Raw genomic sequence first — 24683 nt, 5'->3', positions numbered from 1 at the left:
TGGTTGGCAAACTCTGATATTGTTAGTAAGGGGCTATTGCAAACAATTGCCATGCAGTTGGCAATGCCTTGGTCGATATGTATGCAAGATGTGGTGCTCCTGTGTGAGATGTGTTTTGGAACGCACTGATTCCAGGGTATGCCCAACAACGGGCAAGCAAGGTTTGGGCTTTTTTAGTCGATGCAAAGCGAGGGCCTTTCTCCAACCTTTCTCCAGATGCTATCACCTATGTGTGCATCTTGTAGGCACGTGGATCTATGCAAATTGCTCTCGAAAAGAGATGGCATGCTTGGCACTGTCTTGGTCGATATGCATGCCAAATGTGGAACACTTCAGCAAGGGTCGTTTCAGAAAATTGTCGTGCTTAGCAATGCCTTGGTCGATACGTATGCTGAATGTGGTGCACTTCAAAAAGCAAATCGTAGGTCTACCAGCAGATTCATGTTCTCACTTGGGAGTTCTGCTATCACATGGAGTAGCAAGAAGCAACCCACATACTATCTCCCATTTGGACCCCTTTAACCTTGGCCCCGTGCTGAGATAGATCCATAACCACATGTCTATATTTTAACCCTTGTTTTCATTTATTCTCCCACATTAAATGATCAGTTTAATATGAGAAAACCATTTAGATTGGTTAGATATTAGGTTTTATGACACTTGGTGACGCAGATTCAGACTTTGTAGTGTCCACTCCGTCTCAACTATCATGTTTTTTCAGAGCAGTGCGGTGATACGAAAGGTTAAATGGAATCTGTGTTCATCGACGATTATCACAAGGTAATTAAGCGTTACCATATTCTAATTTTTGACACTAAGAACGCAGTTAATGAACGCGCTGAAAATTGCACGCAGTCGTGGGAATGGCACGTTCCCTCGTATTATAAAAATTGGGGAGGACTGTGCAAACTCCCCCATGCAAGGAGACTTGCATGTTTAAAAAAAAAAACATAAAAATGGAACAACAAACAATTAATAACATTCATCTTCTATGATTACAAACATTGACCTTGACAAAACTCTAACTCTCTTTGTGGTTTTTTGCAAGGTACACCTCTGAAACACTACGATCGGTATCCTAAACACGCTCTCAGGTAAAAAAATCTTACACGCTTTGACTCTCTCTCTCTCTCTCTCTCTGCTTCATTTTAACGTTTCACCTCCCAACTAATAAATATCTTAGACATAATTAATAGCATCAAATAATAGAATTTGTCGATTTTTATTCATTTAAGAAGGTTGAAGTGGCATATACAAATGACAAGAACTTAAACAATAGATCATGAATCAAAGAATTGATACAATCTAAAATCTAAAAACATATTTAGACATAACAACATTGGGACATGAAGATCATTGCGTTGTCAAAATAGGATTATGTCAACTTAAGGTAATAAGATTTGTGAAAAACAAAGCACAAACTCTCTCTCTCTCTCTCTCTCTCTCTTTCACTCTCACACATTCTCTCTCTCTCTCTCTCATACACACACACACACACACCATTTTTCTTTTAGGTTCTTGTTTTCTCTTACCCTTGGGACCCACTTTAATTCAATACAGGCATGGCTAACGAAGCACTCTAGTTTTAGGTTCTTCCAAGGTCTAAAGCCTTTCCAAATTTCTGGTTTTATGTTTACGTACAGGTTCGAATTGTAGACGATATTAAGAAGCATGTTGCTTTTTGAAAGAGACTTGTTGCAGAGCTAACGATGGAGTAGCAATCGCCGACGCTGTGCACGCACACGTAGTGCACGCACACGTACAATTGTGCACTCTCTTCTTGCAAAATCGGGCTAGAACCATCACCCTTTGCGTTTAGTTTCCCGCAACTTTTGACATGGATTCTGATGAGGATAATGAAGAGCAAGAACAGGTAAGCATTTTCTCTGGCTTGCTTATTGAGATGGCTACGATATTCGAGTTACCCTTGTGTTCATGTATGTGCCCCAGGGACCTTATCCCCCACCAGAGCCTGTTATTGAGGACGAAGCACAAGTCTTTGAGGGCTTGCGTGCCCAGTTTCCCCTGTCCTTTGGCAGGCAAGAGCCCAAAAAGGCCTCTTTGGAAGCCATCCATTTGGCTACGAAGCGCTCCGATAATGGTCAGAAGCAGCAAGCCAAGAAAGGCTCCTTGCAGGACAGATTTCTTGCACCTGAGAACCCTGTAAAACCAGTACAGGGCCCTCTACCAATGGGCTCATCAGAGCCCTTAAGACGGCCAGAAACCTTTACAGTTCCAGCTGAGCAGAGTTTGGCTAATGATGAAGATGATATTATGGTTGGCCCTCCTTTGCCTCCTAAAGTGTCAATGGATGATGGTGATGGTGAGGAGATTGGCCCACCTCGTCTGCCACCGGGCGGCAGTAGCACAGATGATGAAGATGGTGACACAGATGGAGATGATCAGGATGAAGATGAGGATTTTCATCAAGTTCCTATGAGTAATGAGGTTATTTTAAAGGGACATACAAAGGTACTTCTATACATACTTTTTGAAAGTTTTGATCAAAGTATCTCCAAGGTCTTAGAAAATTTCAAATGTTACCGTTTAAAATATAGTCTCCTTGGTACTTGGAGGCTGGCAGCCTTAATTCAAGATCGATTGAAGGGCATTGGGTGAAGGTTTTAGTAATGTTCTCGGTCAAATTTAACCTACCAATTAAAGAGAATATGAGTAAAGGATTTCTCTAAAATGTAGCTACACACATTTTGCTTATGTGCAATCTATATGATATTTTACTCCCTAGCTCTCAAAAGGATGGATGCTTGATAGGCCATTGAGCATCTCTAGAGGTCACAGAATACAACCCCTTTTCTTATATCCCCCCCCCCCAAAAAAAAAGAAAAAAGAAAAGAATGGATGCTCTATAGTACGTGTGGTTTAGAGAGAGAGAGAGAGAGAGAGGAGGAGGAGAAAATTTTAACGTCGTAGGAAGCTATCCCAAGAGACCTCAAAGATCTATCTGACGCGCGAGAGAGAGAGAGAGAGAGAGAGAGAGAGAGAGAGAGAGAGAGAGAGAGAGAGAGGAGAAGAAGAAGAGAATTTTTAACGTCGTGGGAAACTATTCCAAGAGACCTCAAAGATCTATCCGACGAGAGTTGAACTCAAGACTTGTTAGTTGAGGGAAATGGCATAACCAATCTACCACACTTGGGTGATATATATATATATACATACGTATATGTATATATACATACATACATACATATATATATATATATATACATATACGTGTATGTGTGTGTACATATATGTAGACATATATGTACACACACACACATATATATATATATATATATATATATATATATATATATATATATATATATATATATATATATATATACACACACACACACTAAAATACTGGTTTTTTTATCTCCCCCACTTCGGTGTTTTCCCCCCTGCTGGGACTGTAGAGCTTTCTTTGCTCTGCCATACTTTCCTTATAGTGGGGCTAAGCCCTTGCATAATCGAAGCGTGAATATTTTGATATCATTATAAGGGATAGGCGGCCCAGTCTACTCTCTTCTACTCTCTGACCATGGACTTCTCAGGCGATGGCAATCGCGGGCCGAATATGGGATTCTCACAGTGAGGGGCGGCCAGGCGCATTCATCTCCACCTCTCTGGAAACGTGCACTCCTACATATTTAAACAGAGGTGAGGGCACACCTTGGCCCTCACTTAGCCTTGGATTAGGTTTTTTCTGCTTATTTTCGTCACTGTCTGAACTTGCTAAAGAAATGGAGCTTGCAGCTCAAGCAACACAGGTGTTATATTCTACCTTATTGCTAAATCCGGTTTTTGGTTTGTTCTTTGTAATGCTATGCATGGTTGAGATTGGAGCCGTCTGTTTTACATTATATATTGGTCATAATCATAAACAAACAGGTGCGTCATGGCATGGATGGCTTAGGTCTTGAGACCTCGATTTGCATTTAAAGGGGAAATGGTCTCTGTTGAAGACTTGTATGAACTAAGCATAAATTTGTTGCAGGTGGTTGTACTTAAATTGCTGAGGGTTGCTTATTACATTATAAAAATGATCCTCTTTAAACAAACTGTTGTGCATGACTGGCTGGGGTCTTGAAACCTCGTGTGGGTAGCTGTTTCTGTTGAAACACTGGTGCGGACTGAGGTTCTTCTTGCAAGTAGGTATTGGCTCTGTGCTTGCAGCGAAGGGTTGTTGTTTTCACTAATGGTTATCATAACCAACTGGCAGTTTGTCTCTGTAGGTATGTCAAGTATAGTGTTGCTCTGAACAAGTAGATAAGGGCTGCTTTTTACACTATAAATAAACTGTGTTGAGCCTTAGCATAGTTGGCATGGGTCTTGACCTTATTTTACATTTGGTAAACGATTTCTGTTGAACACTGGCAAGGATTGAGTATTTCTAGCAGGCTTTATTCTAGCAGCTAAGGGTTGGTATTTTCAATAACGGTTATCATACCTACCTAGTAAATTGTCGATACAGATGTGTTAGCTGATGGGTTGCCCTGGTCATAACCTATCTCTTGGATATTCAATGTGGTTTTTTAAAAAAAAAGGGGGGAGGAGGGAGCATGACTGGCAGGATTCGGAAACTGTTGGTTTTTTTGGTTGCCACACTTGGGCTTATCACCGTTGGGACTTCATATCAGATAAGGGGATGGGGTGTTTTTTAAGTACCCATGACTGTTGAAACTTTAAGGCATCATACTCAAAACAGGCCGGATACTACAGTCCGTGATAGCTTGGCATTCTGAAGGTAAGTATACAGCCGTTTCTTTCGGCTTTGAAAAAAACTATGGTTAGTAATCCATGAGTCTACTTAGTGTAGATGGAGTTTTTTGATACTCTGTTGATTGGTTATACTGTCATTTTTTGGGAGATTATACATTTTTTGATACCATTGGGCATCTTACACAGTTTAAGTCGTTCTTGACCTCTCGGTATGTAAAGGAATACCAATAACACCTTGAGATTGTACTCCTGAAGGTAAGTATATGGTTACTACTGCAAAGCATAGCTACCAAGCTATGGTGTAAAAAAATAGATCTCACGATGATTAAATTGATATATGGATTCTTGATGGGCTTCAGAGCTCAGTAAAAAAGGTAGAAGATAACACTCATTTTTTGATGTAACAAGTAAATAAAATCTTTAAGATGGACATGGATAACAAGTGATAGGGTCCATTGATACATGTAAAACACATCCAAAGCTAACTGAGTTGTTGTCTTGTTTGGATGGATGCAGGTAAGCACTCTATCCTATCTTGGAGGGTTTTCTTTTCTTTGGCAAGCAACCTTACTTAAATGAAGTACTCATTGAAGAACGGGGAAGTTCTTTTACTACTGGTCTAACTGAAAGAGGATCTCTTTCATACAAACATTGTACCTAAATAATTCTGATACTGAGTTATTTTTATACTTATCTGCTCATTGTTCCTTGGCCAGCTGTCTTTTGAATGGAAAAATTCAATTATGTCTTATTAGTTAAGATTTAAACAGCTACACACACATCCTATACATAAGGTTTTTCCTTTCTAGGGGAAACCGAGATGCTGGCCTAGGAAATTGTCTTAGGAATGAAGCTCTAATTTGGACCCACAGTCTGTAAATCCTTTATTGGTAGATTGGTGTTAGGTTGCCCCTTTTAGACTCTGTTTCTGGTTCCCTGCTCACGGCTACTATAGTCTCTGACTTTGCCGGTTGAAGGTTTGCAGGACCAAGAATACATTACAATTTGGACACTTTGCTAATTTTATGTCACCTCTTTTTCAGGATTGCTCACGTTATAGAATGACAGCTCGCATGAGTACTAATCACAACCCTGAGAATCATGCAAAGATTCTCGATTAGATTAAGCTTTATCTTAAAGACCATAAACCAAAGAATGCCTTGGTTACTAGAACTAGACCTTTCCTTGCTAGAAAGGCCAAATTATGTATTACATACTATGGCAAGAAAATGTAAACCTGACCTCACTGTTTTTGCAGACTCTTGCTCTCTCTCAAGGATTGGAACTAACCTCGGAGCCCCTCTGTGTGGCCTCCTCTCTTGTCCTAGATGTATTAGCAGCTTGGATGCTTCACAGCTTATTTATGATTCGGCACTTGCCTTTGATAAAAAACTATCTGTCTTGCATATGTTGTTATTTAATGACTGGGTTAAAATTCTGGCTACTTTGGACAAAGACTCCTTAGAAGGAGTTAACTTGTTGTCCCAATACATTACACAACTTCCTGTCCTAGCCTCACAATATCAGCAAGAGCTTGCCCTGTTCTCCACCTCTGGCGTTGAGCTGTCTAACTTCTTTAGAAAATTATGTGGGCTTAACCCCTCGTTTGTCTGCACACCAAATACCCCCTCCATCCCTCAAACTGGGGGCATCTTCTGTAGAGACAATGCAGCACTGGAAGCAGTAAAAGAATTTCAAAATAATCTTTGCTCCCTCAATGATGTTAACCTCCTTGAGATGGTACCAAAAATCTCTAAAGTTTTTCTTGTCTTACCAGTAAGACAAATCGAAATTGAATCCCTCGGAGTTGACCATCAACTGTGGATTCTGCCAAACAAAGCCTTCCTGGCTTCTATTCTTAGTGAAACCTGGGTGTACCTTGCTAACCTTCCTGCCTCAACAGTGGAAGACTGCAAACTCAAGATTCTTAAAGGTGGACAATTCTTGGACAAAGGGGAGCTGATTAAAGCACCTTTCAACCTTTAGCTCATCGACCACTCCAAATGCTCTTCAAATGCAGGATTGTACATACGCACTAAGGGGAACATGGAATTTGCTAAGAGTAACCCGGAGTTCTACACTGAGTCCATCTGGAATATCTTCCGTCCCTACGTGAAATGTGCTTGTAGATTTCTTGATCCCAAAGCTTCCTGTGATTCAAGCATCATATGGTTTGATCATACAATATGGTATATCCTCAACCATCTGGATTTATTATTCCCAGAGAAGCCAATCGACTTTCATCTGTCCCTCATCTGCTCCTGGCTAGTTGGACAAGCTAAGCAGATAGTGATTGCACAAATTGCCTTTAATATCTTCCGTAGTCTTATGCATGATATTTTGAAAGGGCTTAAAGCAGATGAACCCGGTCTTTACCTCACCACTTATGCTAACTTTAAAGGGGTCAAGCTCATCACTAGTCTTCTTAAACCTTGTATTGAAGATGATGATTCTCCTGCTCTAAAAAGAGCTAACTCCCTGGCTACTTCCAACTCTTTCACCTCTTTTTTAACACCTAGCTCCTCGTCTAATTGAGGAAAAACTAAGAGCTTTACAAGAGGGAGAGGCAGGTTTCCTGCAATCAGAAACTTCCCTGAAATCTAACCCATGAATATATTGCAGGTCTCAACAAACCCAAGTGGAAGAAGAATTCTCTGCAGAGAAGATCCGAAATGTGGTGCTATTTACATACACTGTCTCTTTCACAATGTACTTCTCGATTGGATTCAACCAAAAGATCTTTTTTGTGAGTGCTTTGACTTACTTTTGGGAATCATAAACTGCTTGACAATATTCTCATAGGATGGAAATATCATCATCCGATAAAAGGATTAGTTTTAAATAATGACTTTCTTCGGCAAGAAGCAATCCCTTATTGTACATGCATTCAGTTTGCCACATTCTGCAGGAATTTTGAAGGAATTGGTAATCATGTCTGCACACAGGATCTCAACATTATTGATAATGCCACAATTCGCAAGCTATTGGCTAAAGGCGTCAATTATATACCTAAATTTCCAAAAACCCTTACCTTGCCCTGTCAGCTTTACTTAGCTGCCTCACTGACCTTGTCAGTGCTCTCCGACTGGAGATGACAGTCCTACCAGACTTAAAGGAATTAGTGAAGGAATGCTTTCTTCATAAAATTTCTCAACTTCCTAGGAAGTGGCTCTCTTCTGATAGTTCTTGGCTTACATCTCAATTAGCTCTTGATTTTCAACTAATCTCGGATAAATGGTTTGTGGTCGGGCTTGACAAAAGCTCCAACTGCTCCACGGTTATGTGCAAATACCTGGCTTGGAAAGCCGCTCGGGATTGTGTATCCGGTAAAGAATTCTGTCATACTGACAATACACTCAAAACATCTCTAACAAGATTTCTAAACATTTAGGATAGCTTGGGTACTCGGTAAGTAATGATAGCCGACTTTCGAAAATCAAGAAAAAAAAGAAAAAAAAAGAAAAAAAAAACTCATTACACCCCCCCCCCCCCCCCCCCACTCTCAGTACCCCCCCACCGTAACTTATTTTTCCCCCCTCCCGCCCTACGGGCATCAGATAAAACCCTCGCACTCTCTCCCCCCATTTTCCTTACATACCCCCTTTCCTAATATCTCTCTCCCCCCGATTTACCCTCCCCGGCCAGGCAGAAATTCAGAAAAAACCCCCCCAACCCCTCTCTCGTGCTCCCTCGGTGTGAGCCGCATGAGAAACCCCCCCCCCCTCTTTAGCCTGCGGAAATATTCCCTCCCCCCCCCCCCCCCCCATTGACTTATTCCCCCTTCGTCCTCAAGCCCCATGCAAGACACACTCCCCCCCCCCCCCCCTCTCCCTCTCACCCACACATCCCCCATACCCCGCCATACCCCCTCTCCCCTCACTCTCCCTCACACACTCTCTCTATCTCTTATCCCCTCACCCCTCTCCCCTCCCCCTCTCCATCACTCTCCCTCTCATCCGGATGCCGCAGGCCCACGCCAAGTCTCTCTCTCTCTCTCTCTCTCTCTCTCGCGCAACCAGCGCTGCAATCTCTCACTCACACACACAGTCACCACTCCCCACACAACAACCCCCCCCCCCCCCCTCTCCTCTCTATCCCATGCGCTGTGCGCCGCGCTGCATCACACACACGCCCTCTCTCCCCATGCGCGCAGTCCGCAGCTCGCCATACACACACACGCCCATGCGGGTAGCAGCGAAATACGCCAACACATACACACACACACTTACCCACCCACACACACACACCCTCCCTATCCTACCCCTCCCTCTCCTTCCGCCTTGCGCAGTAGAACAAGCCGCCAACATCAGAGAAGAAGAAAAAAATAAAATAAAATTATATATATACATTATATTTATATAGTACCCCCTCTTCCCTTGTTCCCACGCACGCATGCGCACACACATATACATATACGCACTCACCCGCAAATACACATATACACACATATATGCACCCGTCTCATGCACAACTACATACACACGCATATACGCACCGCACCGCAATACGAAGGAAAAGGCTACGACGTCAACAAACAAAAAGAAGAAGGATCCAAAGCATGCGCCGCCAACGACAAAAACAGAAAATGCGCCGAAGGCATGCCTTCGCTGACTCCGAAAAGAAGTACGCTCGACACCGACGCATCGGCAACACGCCATTCGCCGGCAACACGCAACTACGATGCCATCCCAGTAATTTTTAGGTTATTGTACCATTATCTTCAGTTTTTCACCCGAGCCATTGTAAATTTCCATTTTTGTAAATATCCTCCCTCTAGGTGATGGTCACAAAGGCCCACCTAGAGATTCTCATCTTTTAATAACCTTCCCCAAAACAAAGCAAGGGTCAACCACACCGGGCCCACCACTTGCTTCGTCTCCCCGATTAAGATTACCCTAATCACACTGGGATTACCATAATCCAAGCAGCCAACACCTATAAATTGGCACTGAGAGGTCACTATTGGGGGGCACCTTATGTGGAACCAAGCATTGGGTAGAGTGTAGTAGGAGGGATTGACACCACCACCATCACGGGGAGGGGGTCTTGTGTGTTGGGTTTGCCTTGGAAATTGCACCATGCGAAGGGAACCACACTCATCTTTCGACTCCAATGGTAGATGCACACACGTATACACGCTCTTGGCAATGAGTATTCACAGCCATTGAATTGCCCTAGAGAACGCACCAAGTAGGTTGCACCATCTCCTCCCCCTACCTCTCTACCACCACGGCATGCCACCTTGTAAATATTGCAGAAATAACTCACCCTCACATCCCCGAGGTTGTTTTCATCAATTGCGAGTGCTCTCTCTCTCTCTCTCTCTCTCTCTCTCTCTCTCTCTCTCGCGGTGTGTAGGCTTGCGGTATTCATATCATCGTGGGCTTTGCGTCCTAGCCGCTCAAAGCTAGGTGGTGCCCCCTGTTCGCTTTACCGTGGCAGGCTCGAGGCGAGCCATTCGGCCCGTGGCGTTTTAGAGGCCGTCGAGGTTCGGGGTCCGCTTTGCGTCCGTCATTTGGTGCTCCCATTGAGGAGGGTTTTTCTAAGACCCCTTCAGTTTACAATGCTGAAAGTGACGCCGACTATCAATCATGGACGAGTGGCTAAAGGAATTTTCTAACTGGAGGACGGAAGAAGAAGAGACGAAGGAGGCCCTAGCCGCCTTCATTGAGGTGCTACTGCCAGGTTGCAGTGTCATCAGCATTGAAGAGGTAAATTCTCGATCTCGTGTCGCTCGTTCTAACTATAAATCGAAAGCATCAGGTGGGAGATTGGTGAGGTGCCATCACTATTGTCAACCAAGGCACACAGTCGATGAGTGCCAGCAACGGAGGCAGCGGAAGGGCTGAAGTCTTCTACATTGACATTCATCGTAAGGAGGTCATTCACGTCAAGGAAGGAAAGCTGACGGTGAGGCCTCTTTTTCCCTAAAGAAACTGCAGTCAAAGATAAAACCCCAAAGTGGCCTAAAGGGGTTGCTCGAGCCAAGGGCAAGGAGAAGATAGGCTAGCCTGGAAACACATGACCCCGAAGGGAGAAGCATCTGGCCAAGCAAGTGCTTCAAGCTCAGAGAGCCGGTTTGTACCCACTTTGTCAAAGAAGAAGTCATCCGAAGCTAAGCGGCGGAAGGTCGCCTACCGATTTGCACGACGCATGCGAGTGCTACCAATCCACTTCGACAATTCAGAAGAAGAAGTGGTGAGAAGATTCCCATGTCCTAGAGAAGAGTGGTTCGGCTACTGCTCTCGCTGTTTTGGGAAGCGAGTGGAGGATCTTCCTCCCCTCCCTGTGCAACTTATCCTGAAGAAGCTCTCTACCACGGGAGAGACCCAGTGGGCTGGAGATGAGCTGCAGCTGAATGGAGTAGAATTCATGCAACACGCCGATTACGGAAATTACCTACAATTGCTGTTAGCCAAGAGACTGGGAGTGGTCAGACGCGTCTCCATCACCCCGTACGTGCTAAGCAACGAAGGAAGAGTAGAGCCCATGAAAGGTGATGACCTCTTGTGGATGTGCCGACTCATCAACACTGGTACGGTAAGAGTATAAGTAAGTATTTCACCCTCTGTGCATGATGGAAAACGGGCCGACGGCATTCCCGTTCAGATTCTTGTAGCATATGCATGTGAATATCTATGTAGATAGGAAAGTCTTCTACCAACAGAAGATCGTTTACCTATTCGATGCGGCAGTACTAGGAGAAATCCTCAGTTCCCCGAACCCTATCATTCTCCCCATACTAGATTACCATCATTCCTTTAATGTCTCTATTTTTATCCTGTTTTAGCCTATCCGTTCGTTCCTGTAAAAACCGCTATGAGCAATTGCTGTTGATGTAAAAAAAAAAAAAAAAAAAAAAGAGAGAAAAAAAGGGTTTGTAATTTCCCGAGTCACAACCATGGCAAGTGTTTCTTTCCCCACGTTCAGTGGAAAGAAGGGTGAGGATCTCACCACTGATTTTTTGGACGATTTTGACATTGCTTGTGTCGTCTCCAACAAAGATGACGACGCTTCACGACTCAGAATTTTTCCTCTACTGATGAAAGTAGAGGCCAAGTCTTGGTACAATGCATTGCCCCAGGCTACCAAGAATGCATGGGATGTGTTAAGGGCTGCTTTTGTAAAGAGGTTTGGTGGAGGCACAACCTCGGAGAAGCTATGGCAGCTATTGACAGAATTAAAGCAGGCCTGAGAATTAAAGCAGGCAGGCCTGCTGGAGTACGCCACCTATGAGTCAAAGTTTGTGGACTTATGGGAGAGGTGGGTTGCCACACTGGAGGAAGGCGAAAAAGCGCCTAATTTCCTGAAGAAGGACCGTTTCGTTGCTGGTTTATGGTCACCGCTTAGAGAGAAGGTGAAGGGAAGGTTTCCTGCAACATATGAGTTGGCAGTCGAAGTAGCCCGTCTTAAAGACAAGAAGCTGCGCATGCAAGCAAGATTAAACGAGTCGGAGGAAACAAGCTCGGCCCGACCAACCCCAGTGGCTGCAACAACCAATCATAGAGTCCAACCACAAGAGACAGCAGAGGAGCAGCAAGACCTGCTGAGTCGCATCACCACCCAACTAGAGAGTTTATCTGTGCATTCGGTGCAGCAAGGGCATGCATCTGGCAGGAATCCAGAACAAGGAAGAGGACAACGAAGGCAGAACCCAGAATACCACTGTTACAACTGCGGGAAAGACGGCCATGGAATGTACTACTGCCCACACCCAAGAAGACAGAATTTCAATAGAGGGGGGAGAGAGAATCTCTCCGCCAAGAGAAAGACCACCACCAAGGCAGCCAGGACTAATCCCAGCAATCCAAATTTTGCGACCACCTATACAACAACAACCACCACCCCAACCTCTCATTCCGCCACTACCTCCACCACCTGCGGTGAACCAAGCGGTGAGTGTTATTAGCTTAGAGGCTAAAGGGAAGGCGAAGGTAGAAGAGTCAGCTCGAGAGAAGCACAAAGGAAAAGCAAAGGTAGAAGAAGTGGATACTATGGGAGTGAAACGTGTGAGGCACGAGGAGGCATCTCAAAAAGAAGAGAAGATGAAAGGGAAAGCCGAGTCTAGCAAGCAAGTAGCTAAACCACGGCGGAAGTTAGACATCGTGGACTTCTCACTAGGTGAAGAAGCACAACCCTATGACTTAGTTTAGGATGTGTTAGCTCGAAGATAACTTGGCTCCAATTACTCCACCTTGCACCCAGAATGAGGAGGCAATGGACGAAAATGGTAAGTACCAGGAAATCAAAACCACGGATAGCTGGGGCTATCTTTGGGAGGGATCTCGATGACATCTTGCCAACCATGGACGCTCACATCAAAGGGCAGCGGATTTCAAACGTCTACATAGATGGTGGCGCGCAAATATGCGTCATGAGTGAAAAGATGATGCACCATCTAGGTCTAGAGGTAAGGAAAGGAAAGAGTATGTCTCCATGTTAGGCAACTTCACTACTTTGTTCATTGATGGCTATGATAGGATTACAGGAATTACAGTAGTGCAACACCACATAAAGCTCAAGGAAGGCAGTAAACCCGTAGTACAGAAGCTCAGAAGACTTGGAGTAATTCAACAAGAGGCATTGCTTAAAGAAGTAAGGAGTTTGCTACAAGCAGGTTTCATCTATCCTGTCGAAGACTCAGAATGGGTCTCCCCAGTAGTAGTCACAAAAAAAAAAAAAGATAAATGGAGAGTCTGTGTGGATTATAAACCTCTCAATGCAGCCACGAAGAGGGACCATTTTCCCCTCCCATTCCAGGATGAAATACTCAATGAAGTGGCAGGTCACGAACGCTACACAGTATGCGATGGCTACTCAGGATACTTCCAGATTAGCATTGCGGAGGAGGATCAGAAGAAGACAACCTTCATCACACCTTGGGGATGTTTTGCCTACAGAGTGATGCCATTTGGCCTCACCAACGTCCCAGCCACATTTCAACGCTATGTGACCTTTGTTTTCTAACCCTACTTTGGAACATCAATACGGGTTTTCATAGATGATTTTTGCATCTATAGCTCACGAGCCCTTCATCTAAGCAAAGTCTATGACGGCTTAACCAGGCTACAAACCCTAGGTGGCCAACTCAACGTGGACAAGTGTCACATTGGTGAGAGCAAGGTCACTCTCCTTGGTCATGTAATTTCAGCAAAAGGAATCGAGGCTGACCCTAGCAAAATTCAGGCTCTGGTATCTTTATCATCTCCCACCACCACCAAGCAGTTGGTTTCTTTCCTTCAGAAGGTAAGATATTTAAGCAGGTTCATTCACCTGCTATCTCAAGTGGTCCTTCCCCTACAACAACTCACCCAAAGGGATGTTTTCTCATGGAGTGAAGAGAATGAGCAGCAGTTTACTGAGGTAAAGCAAGTCCTATCTAAGCTTCCCACTATTTCACCTCCTAAGTGGGACGAGCCATTCTATGTAAACCCTAGTGTGGGAAATGATACTCTGGGAGCAGTGCTAATGCAAAAGGATCCCAAAACTTCTTTCATGCGTCCTATTTACTTCTCTAGTCGAGTCATGACCCCATCGGAAAAGGGATTCACCGAAGTAGAACACATGGTTCTGGCACTAATGTTTGCTACCACGAAATTCCGCTCCTATCTCTTGCCTAGACCATTTGTAATCCTGACAATGGAAGAAGTTTTCCCTTATGTAATGCGACACATGGATGTCTCATCTAGGATCTCAAAGTGGTTAATTAGACTACAAGAGTTTGATTACACCATGCAAGTAGAAAACTCCACCAAGGCTAGTCTAGCAGGAATTCTTACTCATCACCACTACGAGAAGAAACTGAAGGTCAACACGGAAGCAAAGGAAGGAATACCGGATAAAGAGAGCCCTAAGCTAGAGAGAGCTCACTCTCTTTTCTTTGACGGAGCATACAAAAGAACAATGGATCAGTCTGCAGCAGGCATGGTCATTTTTAATGAACAGCAGGAAAGAGTATTCTTCATGGGGCAGTTATTACACTCCCACTCTAACAATGAGGCAGAATATGCAGCCCTAATCCTTGGGCTGGAACAATGTATTTCACAAAAAATTCAGCGCTTGAATGTGTTCGGCGACGCTTTGCTTTTGATAAAGCAAATAAATGGCACCTGGGAGTGCAAAAATCAGGTTTTACTTGGTCAACTTCGCTAAGTTAGGGACCTTCTAAAGAAGTTTGAAGCAGTAAAGCTCTTCCATATTCCCAGAGCAGAAAATCAGGAGGCAGATACACTAGCAAAAGAAAGAATACAAGATGTTCCCATAGGAGCAATCAAATTAAAGTTACCCCTCTTCCAAGGCAGTGACGCTATGCCTGACATCATCAGCTTTCTGAATACAGGGGAATGTCCAACAAGACACACTAAAGGCCAAAAACAATGGCTGGTAAGGAAGGCTACTAGGTACCGCCTTATAGACGACCACTTGTATTGCAAGGGCAAAGATCAAATTCTCAGGCGGGTGCCAACCTCCGATGAAATCACAGAGGTAATTTCAAGCTGCCATGACGGCATTTGCGGTGGTCATTTTGCTCTAGATATCACCAGTAGGAAGATTCTACAAGTAGGATACTTTTGGCCTAGTTTGAACAGAGATGTGCACCATGAACATGTAAGGCTTGTCAAGTAGCCAGTGATCGTACGCTAACCTACGAGCCACAAACCTCTATCATTTCATATGGTCCGTTTGAGAAATGGGGAATAGATGCAATTGGTCCCTTACCAAGGGTCCAATCAGGTAAACTGTACATCATAGTGGGTGTAGACTACATGACGCGATGGGCAGAAGCAACGGCCACCACCCGCATTACAGCCCAAAAGGTGGCAAAGTTCATTTTTGAGCATATCGTTTGCCGTTTTGGCACTCCTCTTGAGATAATATCAGAGAGGACCAGGATTCAGAGGTGATGTGGTAGGAGAATTGATGAAGAAGTTAGGCATCACACGTTGGCATTCCACACCATACTATCCACAATGCAATGGTCTGGTAGAGAAGGTAAATGGAATGATTTGCAAGATGATCACAAAACAGGTGAACAACCATACAGGAGATTGGGATAAACATCTCATGGCAGCTCTTTGGGCCTACAGAACAACGTTCCGAACATCACTAGGTTTCACCCCTTTCCATCTAGTTTATGGGAAGGAGGCAATTCTACCCATTGAGGTACAAATAGCCAGCTTACGAGTCTTGGCCAGCCAGACCCACCGTCCAATCGTAAACCTTAGAAACCACATCCTGGATCTAGAGAGACTCCAACTGGATAGGGAAGAAGCAATCAATCACTATGCAGCACAAGCAGAACGATGCCGACTCACTTTCAATCAAGGGCTTAAAGAGAAAGGACTGGGAAAAGGCATGCTAGTACTACAATACGACAACAGATTTGATACCAGGAAGGATACGAAATTTCAACCCAGATGGGAAGGGCCATTCATCATCAAGAAGCGCTACGACAACGGCAGCTATAAGCTGATGGAAGCAGATGGGAGAATTCACAAGACTAGAGTCAATGGATGGAGACTGAAGAGGTATTTTCTTAGGTTTGACCCAGAATTCGTGCTAGACATTCCAGAAGAGGGAGAACCCTCTAACTCTACAGCCGAATAAACTGAAGAAGGGCTAGAAGCATGAATGCCTCTAGCCAAAAGAGAGAGGGCTAATGATAGCCGACTTTCGGAAATCAAGAAAAAAAAGAAAAAAAAAACTCATTACACCCCCCCCCCCCACTCTCAGTACCCCCCCATCGTAACTTATTTTTCCTCCCTCCCGCCCTACGGGCATCAGATAAAACCCTCGCACTCTCTCCCCCCATTTTCCTTACATACCCCCTTCCCTAATATCTCTCTCCCCCCAATTTAACCTCCCCGGCCAGGCAGAAATTTAGAAAAAACCACCCCAACCCCTCTCTCGTGCTCCTCGGTGTGAGTCGCATGAGAAACCCCCCCCCCCTCTTTGGCCCGCGGAAATATTCCCTCCCCCCCCCCCCCCCCCCCCCCATTGACTTATTCCCCCTTCGTCCTCAAGCCCCATGCAAGACACCCCTCCCCCCCCTTTCCCTCTCACCCACACATGCCCCATACCCCGCCATACCCCCTCTCCCCTCATTCTCACTCACACACTCTCTCTATCTCTTATCCCCTCACCCCTCTCCCCTCACCCCTCTCCCCTCCCCCTCTCCCTCACTCTCCCTCTCATCCGGATGCCGCAGGCCCACGCCAAGTCTCTCTCTCTCTCGTGCAACCAGCGCTGCAATCTCTCACTCACACACACACTCACCACTCCCCACACAACACCCCCCCCCCCTCTCCTCTCTCTCCCATGCGCTGTGCGCCGCGCTGCATCACACACACACGCCCTCTCTTCCCATGCGCGCAGTCCGCAGCTCGCCATACACACACACACACACGCCCATGCGGGCATCAACGAAATACGCCAACACATACACACACTTACCCACCCACACACACACACACCCTATCCTACCCCCCCCCTCTCCTTCCGCCTTGCGCAGTAGAACAAGCTGCCGACATCAGAGAAGAAGAAAAAAATAAAATAAAATTATATATATACATTATATTTATATAGAACCCCCTCTTCCCTTGTTCCCACGCACGCATGCGCACACACACACACACATATATATATATATATATATATATACGCACTCACCCGCAAATACACATATATACACATATATGCACCCGTCTCATGCACAACTACATACACACACGCATATACGCACCGCACCGCAATACGAAGGAAAAGGCTACGACGTCAACAAACAAAAAGAAGAAGGATCCAAAGTACGCGCCGCCAACGACAAAAACAGAAAATGCGTCGAAGGCATGCCCTGGCCGACTCCGAAAAGAAGTACGCTCGACACCGATGCACCGGCAACACGCCAATCGCCGGCAACACGCAACCACGACGCTATCCCAGTAATTTTTAGGTTATTGTACCATCATCTTCAGTTTTCCACCCGTGCCATTGTAAATTTCCATTTTTGTAAATATCCTCTCTCTAGGTGATGGTCACAAAGGCCCACCTAGAGATTCCCATCTTTTAATAACCTTCCCCAAAACAAAGCAAGGGTCAACCACACCGGGCCCACCACTTGCTTCATCTCCCCGATTAAGATTACCCTAACCACATTGGGATTACCATAATCCAAGCAGCCAACACCTATAAATTGGCACTGAGAGGTTACTATCGGGGGGCAACTTATGTGGAACCAAGCATTGGGTAGAGTGTAGTAGGAGGGATTGACACCACCACTATCACAGGGAGGGGGTCTTGTGTGTTGGGTTTGCCTTGGAAATTGCACCATGCGAAGGGAACCACACCCATCTCTCGACTCCAATGGTCGATGCACACACGTATGTACGCTCTTGGCAATGAGTATTCACAGCCATTGAATCGCCCTAGAGAACGCACCAAGTAGGTTGCACCATCTCCTCCCCCTACCTCTCTACCACCACGGCATGCCACCTTGTAAATATTGCAGAAATAACTCACCCTCACATCCCCAAGGTTGTTTTCATCAATTGCGAGTGCTCTCTCTCTCTCTCTCTCTCTCTCTCTCTCTCTCTCTCTCTGTGTGTGTGTAGGCTTGCGGTGTTTATATCATCGTGGGGTTTGCGTCCTAGCCGCTCAAAGCTAGGTGGTGCCTCTTGTTCGCTTTACGGTGGCAGGCTCGAGGCGAGCCATTCGGCCCTCGGTGTTTTAGAGGCCGTCGGGATTCGGGGTCCGCTTTGCGTCCGTCAGTAACACTAAGTTACCAGTACTAAGTTATAGTACTATTTGCTATAACACTAAGTTACCAGTACTAAGTTATAGTACTATTTACTTAGTGTTACTTACCGAGTACCCAAGCTGTCCTAAATGTTTAGAAATCTTGTTAGAGATGTTTTGAGTGTATTGTCTCGTGGGTGACTACCATGAGTCTATACCTTGCACTTTCCTTCAAGGGTGAATTTGGGTATATCCTGGATTCATCTAGGTATATTTTTTAGTCGTATAGCGGACATGGAGACCTCACATTGTGAAGTTTTCGTTCGAGTTACAACCAGTTGATATTGTGCTAATTCTTTCTATCTTTTGTGGTGCGTATGCCCTATCAACTATCTTTTCTTTGTGCTAATTTTTCCAATTTAATGCTTCTCTTAGTGCTAGGGTTCATTATGGCTGAGTCTGCCCTTGATCTCCGGAGTCATGACAGAAACTCAGCACGCTGAACTTTGTGTTGATGTATGCTCATGTGTGTGTGCGTGTGGTGTGTGTTGTGTTTGGGAGCATATGTTTGTACCTAGTTCTACACCCACTATTGGGCACTGACGACATTAGTGGGGATGTCGTGGTATTTAGTCAATACTATGCATGATGGAGCTGATGGTTATATTGTCTCGTGGGTGACTACCATGAGTCTATACCTTGCTCTTTCCTTCAAGGGTGAATCTGGGTATATCCTGGATTCATCTATGTATATGTTTTGAGTGTATTGTCAGTATGACAGAATTCTTTACAGGATACACGATCCCGAGCGGCTTTTCAAGCCAGGTATTTGCACATAACCATGGGGCAGTTGGAGCCTTTGTCAAGCCCGACCACAAACCATTTATCCGAGATTAGTTGAAAATCAAGAGCTAGTTGAGATGTAAGCCAAGAGCTATCAGAAGAGAGCCACTTCCTAGGAAGTTGAGAAATTTTATGAAAGAAGCATTCCTTCAATAATTCCTTTAAGTCCGGTAGGACTGTCATCTCCAATCGAAGAGCATTGACAAGGTCAGTGAGGCAGCTAAGTAAAGCTGATAGGGTAAGGTAGGGGTTTTTGGAAATTTAGGTATATGATTGAGGTCTTTAGCCAATAGCTTGCGAATTGTGGCATTATCAATAATGCTGAGATCCTGTGTGCAGACATGATTACCAATTCCTTCAAAATTCTTGCAGAATGCGGCAAACTGAATGCATGTACAATAAGGGATTGCTTCTTGCGAAGAAAGTCATTATTTAAAACTAATCCTTTTATCGGATGATGATATTTCCATCCTATAAGAATATTGTCAAGCAGTTTATGATTCCCAAAAGGTAAGTCAAAGCACTCACAAAAAAGATCTTTTGGTTGAATCCAATCGAGAAGTACATTGTGAAAGAGACTGTATGTAAATAGCACCACATTTCGGATCTTCTCTGCAGAGAATTCTTCTTCCACTTGGGTTTGTTGAGACCTGCAATATATTCATGGGTTAGATTTCAGGGAAGTTTCTGATTGCAGGAAACCTGCCTCTCCCTCTTGTAAAGCTACGAGTTTTTCCTCGATTAGACGAGGAGCTAGGTGTTAAAAAAGAGGTGAAAGAGTTGGGAGTAGCCAGGGAGTTAGCTCTTTTTAGAGCAGGAGAATCATCATCTTCAATACAAGGTTTAAGAAGACTAGTGATGAGCTTGACCCCTTTAAAGTTAGCATAAGTGGTGAGGTAAAGATCGGGTTCATCTGCTTTAAGCCCTTTCAAAATATCATGCATAAGACTACGGAAGATATTAAAGGCAATTTGTGCAATCACTATCTGCTTAGCTTGTCCACCTAGCCAGGAGCAAATGAGGGACAGATGAAAGTCGATTGGCTTCTCTGGGAATAATAAATCCAGATGGTTGAGGATATACCATATTGTATGATCAAACCACATGATGCTTGAATCACAGGAAGCTTTGGGATCAAGAAATCTACAAGCACATTTCACGTAGGGGCGGAAGATATTCCAGATGGACTTAGTGTAGAACTCCGAGTTACTTTTAACAAATTCCATGTTTCCCTTAGTGCGTATGTATAATCCTGCATTTGAAGGGCATTTGGAGTGGTCGATGAGATGAAGGTTGAAAGGTGCTTTAATCAGCTCCCCTTTGTCCAGGAATTGTCCACCTTTAAGAATCTTGAGTTTGCAGTCTTTCACTGTTGAGGCAGGAAGGTTAGCAAAGTACACACACACATACATACACACACACACATATATATATATATATATATATATATATATATATATATATATATATATATATATATATAGAGAGAGAGAGAGAGAGAGAGAGAGAGAGAGAGAGAAAATCCATGCGAGACACGGAGTGGCGGAGTTCCACTCCCAGAGTCCACTGGCTCCGAAACCTTGACGTCCCTTCTGATATTGCTTCAATAGGTTACAAGCTCGGGGTGCTCCTCAACTTCGTGCGAATTTGAAATGCCAAAAGGAGACCCTCCTTCTCATGTATACAGGGCCTAGGTCCCCAAAGCAGTTACAGATCACCAAAAGAATCTTAGCTTAAAACGTGGTGCCAAAAACAGGCTGCACAAAATGCCGAATTCTGTACATGTTGCCATGTAACAGACTTGGACACTCCAAGTCGAGAATCTACCGCGACACCACAAAAGATCATTTGAAAACAGTTCACAGTTCACAATTGATTCGACACTGGTCCGGCGGAGTTCCATGCCTAGAGATATTGGCCCCAAAGACTGGCGCCCCTTTCGGTATTTCTTTTTGTATTAATCTGTGCTCAAAGTACAAGTAAGTCGCTTGGGACTCACTCTTAGACTCTGCGTCCAGATGCTCTGAGAAGTGAGAGCCCAGAGACTCTTTTAAAAGTTTACAAGGGATGCCAAAAGCAGAGCCCAAAAGCTGGAAATTAAAAGCCTTTAAAAATTAAAAGCAAGGCTCTCTCTCTCTCTTGCTTGTAAATTAAAGCAAGGCTTTCAAAAAGTAAAACGCTCTCTCTCTCTCTCTCTCTCTCTCTCTCTCTCTCTATTCAATTGCGTAGAATAAAGCAAAGGCTCTCTCTCTTTCTATCTCCTCGTAGCCAATAAAGCAAAGCCAAAAGCTATGCCCAAAAGCTGCCGTTGGTCTGCCCGCCAAAAGCACCGTGATTTGCAAACGTCCGTACGGCTGTCCACGTGGCAAGTCCTCCGCCATTTCTGGGTAAAACCAGGCACGTCAGCATTTAGGGGTTCTCATAGGGCAGAGAGTGTGTGTACTGGGCAGCCACGTCACAGTTTGTAATCACCCTCGATTACGCCTGCAAAACAGACAGAAGCCATTTATTGTCTTCGCAAACACTGACTGAAAGCATTGTAATCACCCTCGATTACGCCTGCAAAACAGACAGAAACCATTTATTGTCTTCGCAAACACTGACTGTTATTACCGACGCACTAGGAACACACATCTAGCACATGTACCAATCGACAGTCTCATCACACGACATCATAGGACATCACTTGACATCACAGGACGTCACATGACAAATCATATTCAACATTCATTTGGATCTAAGACCATGATTTATCGGCAATGTAGTTAGCAATCGCATCTAGATCCACTCAGGACCTCGTAGATGCCCGATTGACTAACCCCTATTGCAACCATGTCTTTTCGAGATCATTCAGACGAAAATGCTGCAGTCATTTCGTCTATCAATTCCTGCACTTAAAAACAAGTCAAGAACAAATCAGTTTCATATTCCAGAATTCCATTTCAAAAAGTCATACAGTAGAATACTGTCAACTCTCAGTATCCCTGAAGCTCAAAGAGACATCAGTGACTCTAGTATTCTAAAAATCAAGGCATCTGTTGACAAAGGAGCGGAGTAACTCCCCTCTTGTGCAACCCTTTGCACCAGATCTCCGGTCAAGCTGAATTCGGGGTTCCATTTGGAGTAGACTATGCTAAACCAAAAGCTTCAAGGTAAAGGTTTACAATCTGAGGAGTATCTGCTAGGTTCTCCTCCTCCATTCACTTCGCATCCAATGCAGGATAGTTCTTGAATTTAACCAAGAACCGCCTTCTTACTTTACCCTTATTCTTTCTATCCTTATGTGCCAAAATCTGTTCAGGAACAAGGATCTCCTCGTTTTCCTCTACTTCGGGTTGCTCATCGGGCTCCCCATCTTCGGGCACATCATCTTTAAAAGGTTTCAGTGTTTGGCAGTTTCAGTCGGAAGGAGACATCATTGATCTTTTCGGAGATCTGGAAAGGTCCGTAGTATGGCATACTAAGCTTTGGAAAAAGCCTCTCCTTTCCCTTCTTCTTTCTCAGGCGTGCCTTCTCAAAACGTGAGCATCCAATCATCCTCCTTGAATTTCAAATCGCGACGATGGCGATCCGCTGCCTTTTTCTGTTTTTCTTGAGATTTCTGCAAAGCCTCGCGGACCTTGGCAAAAGTCATGTCTAAGTCGCGCATGTACTCATCAGCTTCAAAAATCTTGTCTTTCGTGCTTAAGAAGGGTGGAACCTTTGCATCACCTTCAATAATCTCAAATAGCGCCTTCCCCATCGAAGAGTGTATCGTGTTGTTGTAGGCGAATTCCACCAAAGGTAGATACTTTTCCCATTGAGTCTTCTGATCCGAGATATAAGACTTCAATAAATCTAAAACCACTGAATTAGCAATCTCAGATTGCCCGTCAGTCTGCGGGTGGAAAGATGACGAGAACTGCAACCGCGTGCCAATGTTCTACCAAATTGCCTTCCAAAACAAACTCGTAAATTTGGGGTCCCTGTTGGAGACAATCGTCTCGGGCATGCCATGTAATCTGAAGATGTGGGCCACAAACAGTCTCGCTAAGTGATCCGGCTTGACTGTTTTCATCACTGCAATGAAATGAGCCTGCTTGCTAAATCTGTCAATAACAGTCCAGATACCGTCGTGACCACTCTGTGTTCTCGGGAGATAAAAAATGAAATCCATTGCAATACTTTCCCAGGGGCGGGTGGGTATGGGCAAAGGCTATACCAATCCCTGTGCTTTATGCCTGTCAAACTTGACCTTCTGGCATACCAAGCAACTGGGCACAAACTCGTCCACATCCTTCATGAGTCTCGGCCAAAAGAAGTATCTCTCTACCCCTTTCATGGTGTTTGCAATGCCGCGGTGACTCGTAAAAGGCGGACAATAGCATTTGGTCATAACCTTTTCCCTCAACGGCTGTGTAACGCACAACATGGTTTTCCTCATCAAGTAGCCATCCCGAATGGAATATCCCGCTACTGTCTCCCCATCCCGTATCCGTGTGAAAACGTCTGCAAAATCTGTATCCATGGCATACTGATCGACCATATCCTCGAAGCTCCTATGGTGAATCGCCGAAATAGCCAGAACTAATGGCTTTCGAGACAAAGCATCTGCCACCAAATTCTTCTGTCCCTGCACATGGACAATCTGGAAATGAAACTGTGACAAGATGTTCGCCCACCGCATCTGCTTTTCCGATAGTTGCTTCTGTGACAAGAAGTAGCGTAAACTCTGATGGTCTGTAAAGACAGCAAAATCCGCTCCGAGTAGGTAATGCCGCCACTGAGTAAGAGCATGGATAAACGCCAAAAGCTCTTTCTCATAAATCTGTGCTGTCAATTCCTGCCTTGAGAACAATCGGCTCTCATAAGCAATGACATGGCCTTCTTGCATTAATACCGCACCCAGACTACGACCACAAGCATCACAATATACTTCAAATGACTTCTGCAAGTCCGACAAAGTCAAAACTGGTCCAGGAGTCAATTTCTCTTTCAATGTCTGAAAGGCAGTCACCTCTGTGGGTCCCCTCGAGAAAGGGACTCCTTTCTGTGTCAAGATATGCAAAGTTGCAAACTTTCTAATGAACCACCTGTAGTACGAACACAATCCCAAGAAGCTTCTAACTTCATGGACATTCTTCAAATCGGGCCAATCACGGACAGCCGGATCCATTTGCACTCCTGTTGCTGTTTCTAGGCTGGACAAGACCCTTTTCCAAGTGGTCTTTCACTTGGTTCATAATCTCTTCGTTCTGGGCTCGACTCACACGGTAAGGTGGCCCGTTTGGTGGTGTGCTTCGAGGTATCAGATCAATGGTATGACTTCACGATGAGCGGGTGGTAACTCGCCTGAGAAGCAATCGGCATGAGAGTGGAGAAAATCTTGGTGTTCTTTATCAAGT

General features: G+C 44.6%; 1 protein-coding gene across 1 annotated transcript in view; it reads left to right on the top strand.

Moving 5' to 3' along the window:
- The first annotated feature begins 1613 nt into the window (after positions 1 to 1613).
- LOC147426380 (Transducin/WD40 repeat-like superfamily protein) overlaps positions 1614 to 24683 on the top strand; it is a 47426-nt gene continuing 24356 nt past the window's right edge. Inside the window, exons 1-2 of the mRNA XM_086498538.1 lie at positions 1614 to 1873; positions 1951 to 2472. Coding sequence (XP_086354664.1) covers positions 1838 to 1873; positions 1951 to 2472 — 558 coding nt within the window. The 5' untranslated portion in view covers positions 1614 to 1837. The remainder of the gene's footprint in view (positions 1874 to 1950; positions 2473 to 24683) is intronic.

The sequence above is a fragment of the Adiantum capillus-veneris genome, chromosome 24 (assembly GCF_014529385.1).
Source record: "Adiantum capillus-veneris isolate H3 chromosome 24, ASM1452938v2, whole genome shotgun sequence".
Lineage (NCBI taxonomy): Eukaryota > Viridiplantae > Streptophyta > Polypodiopsida > Polypodiales > Pteridaceae > Adiantum > Adiantum capillus-veneris.
This window is presented reverse-complemented; position numbering and strand designations above follow the sequence as displayed.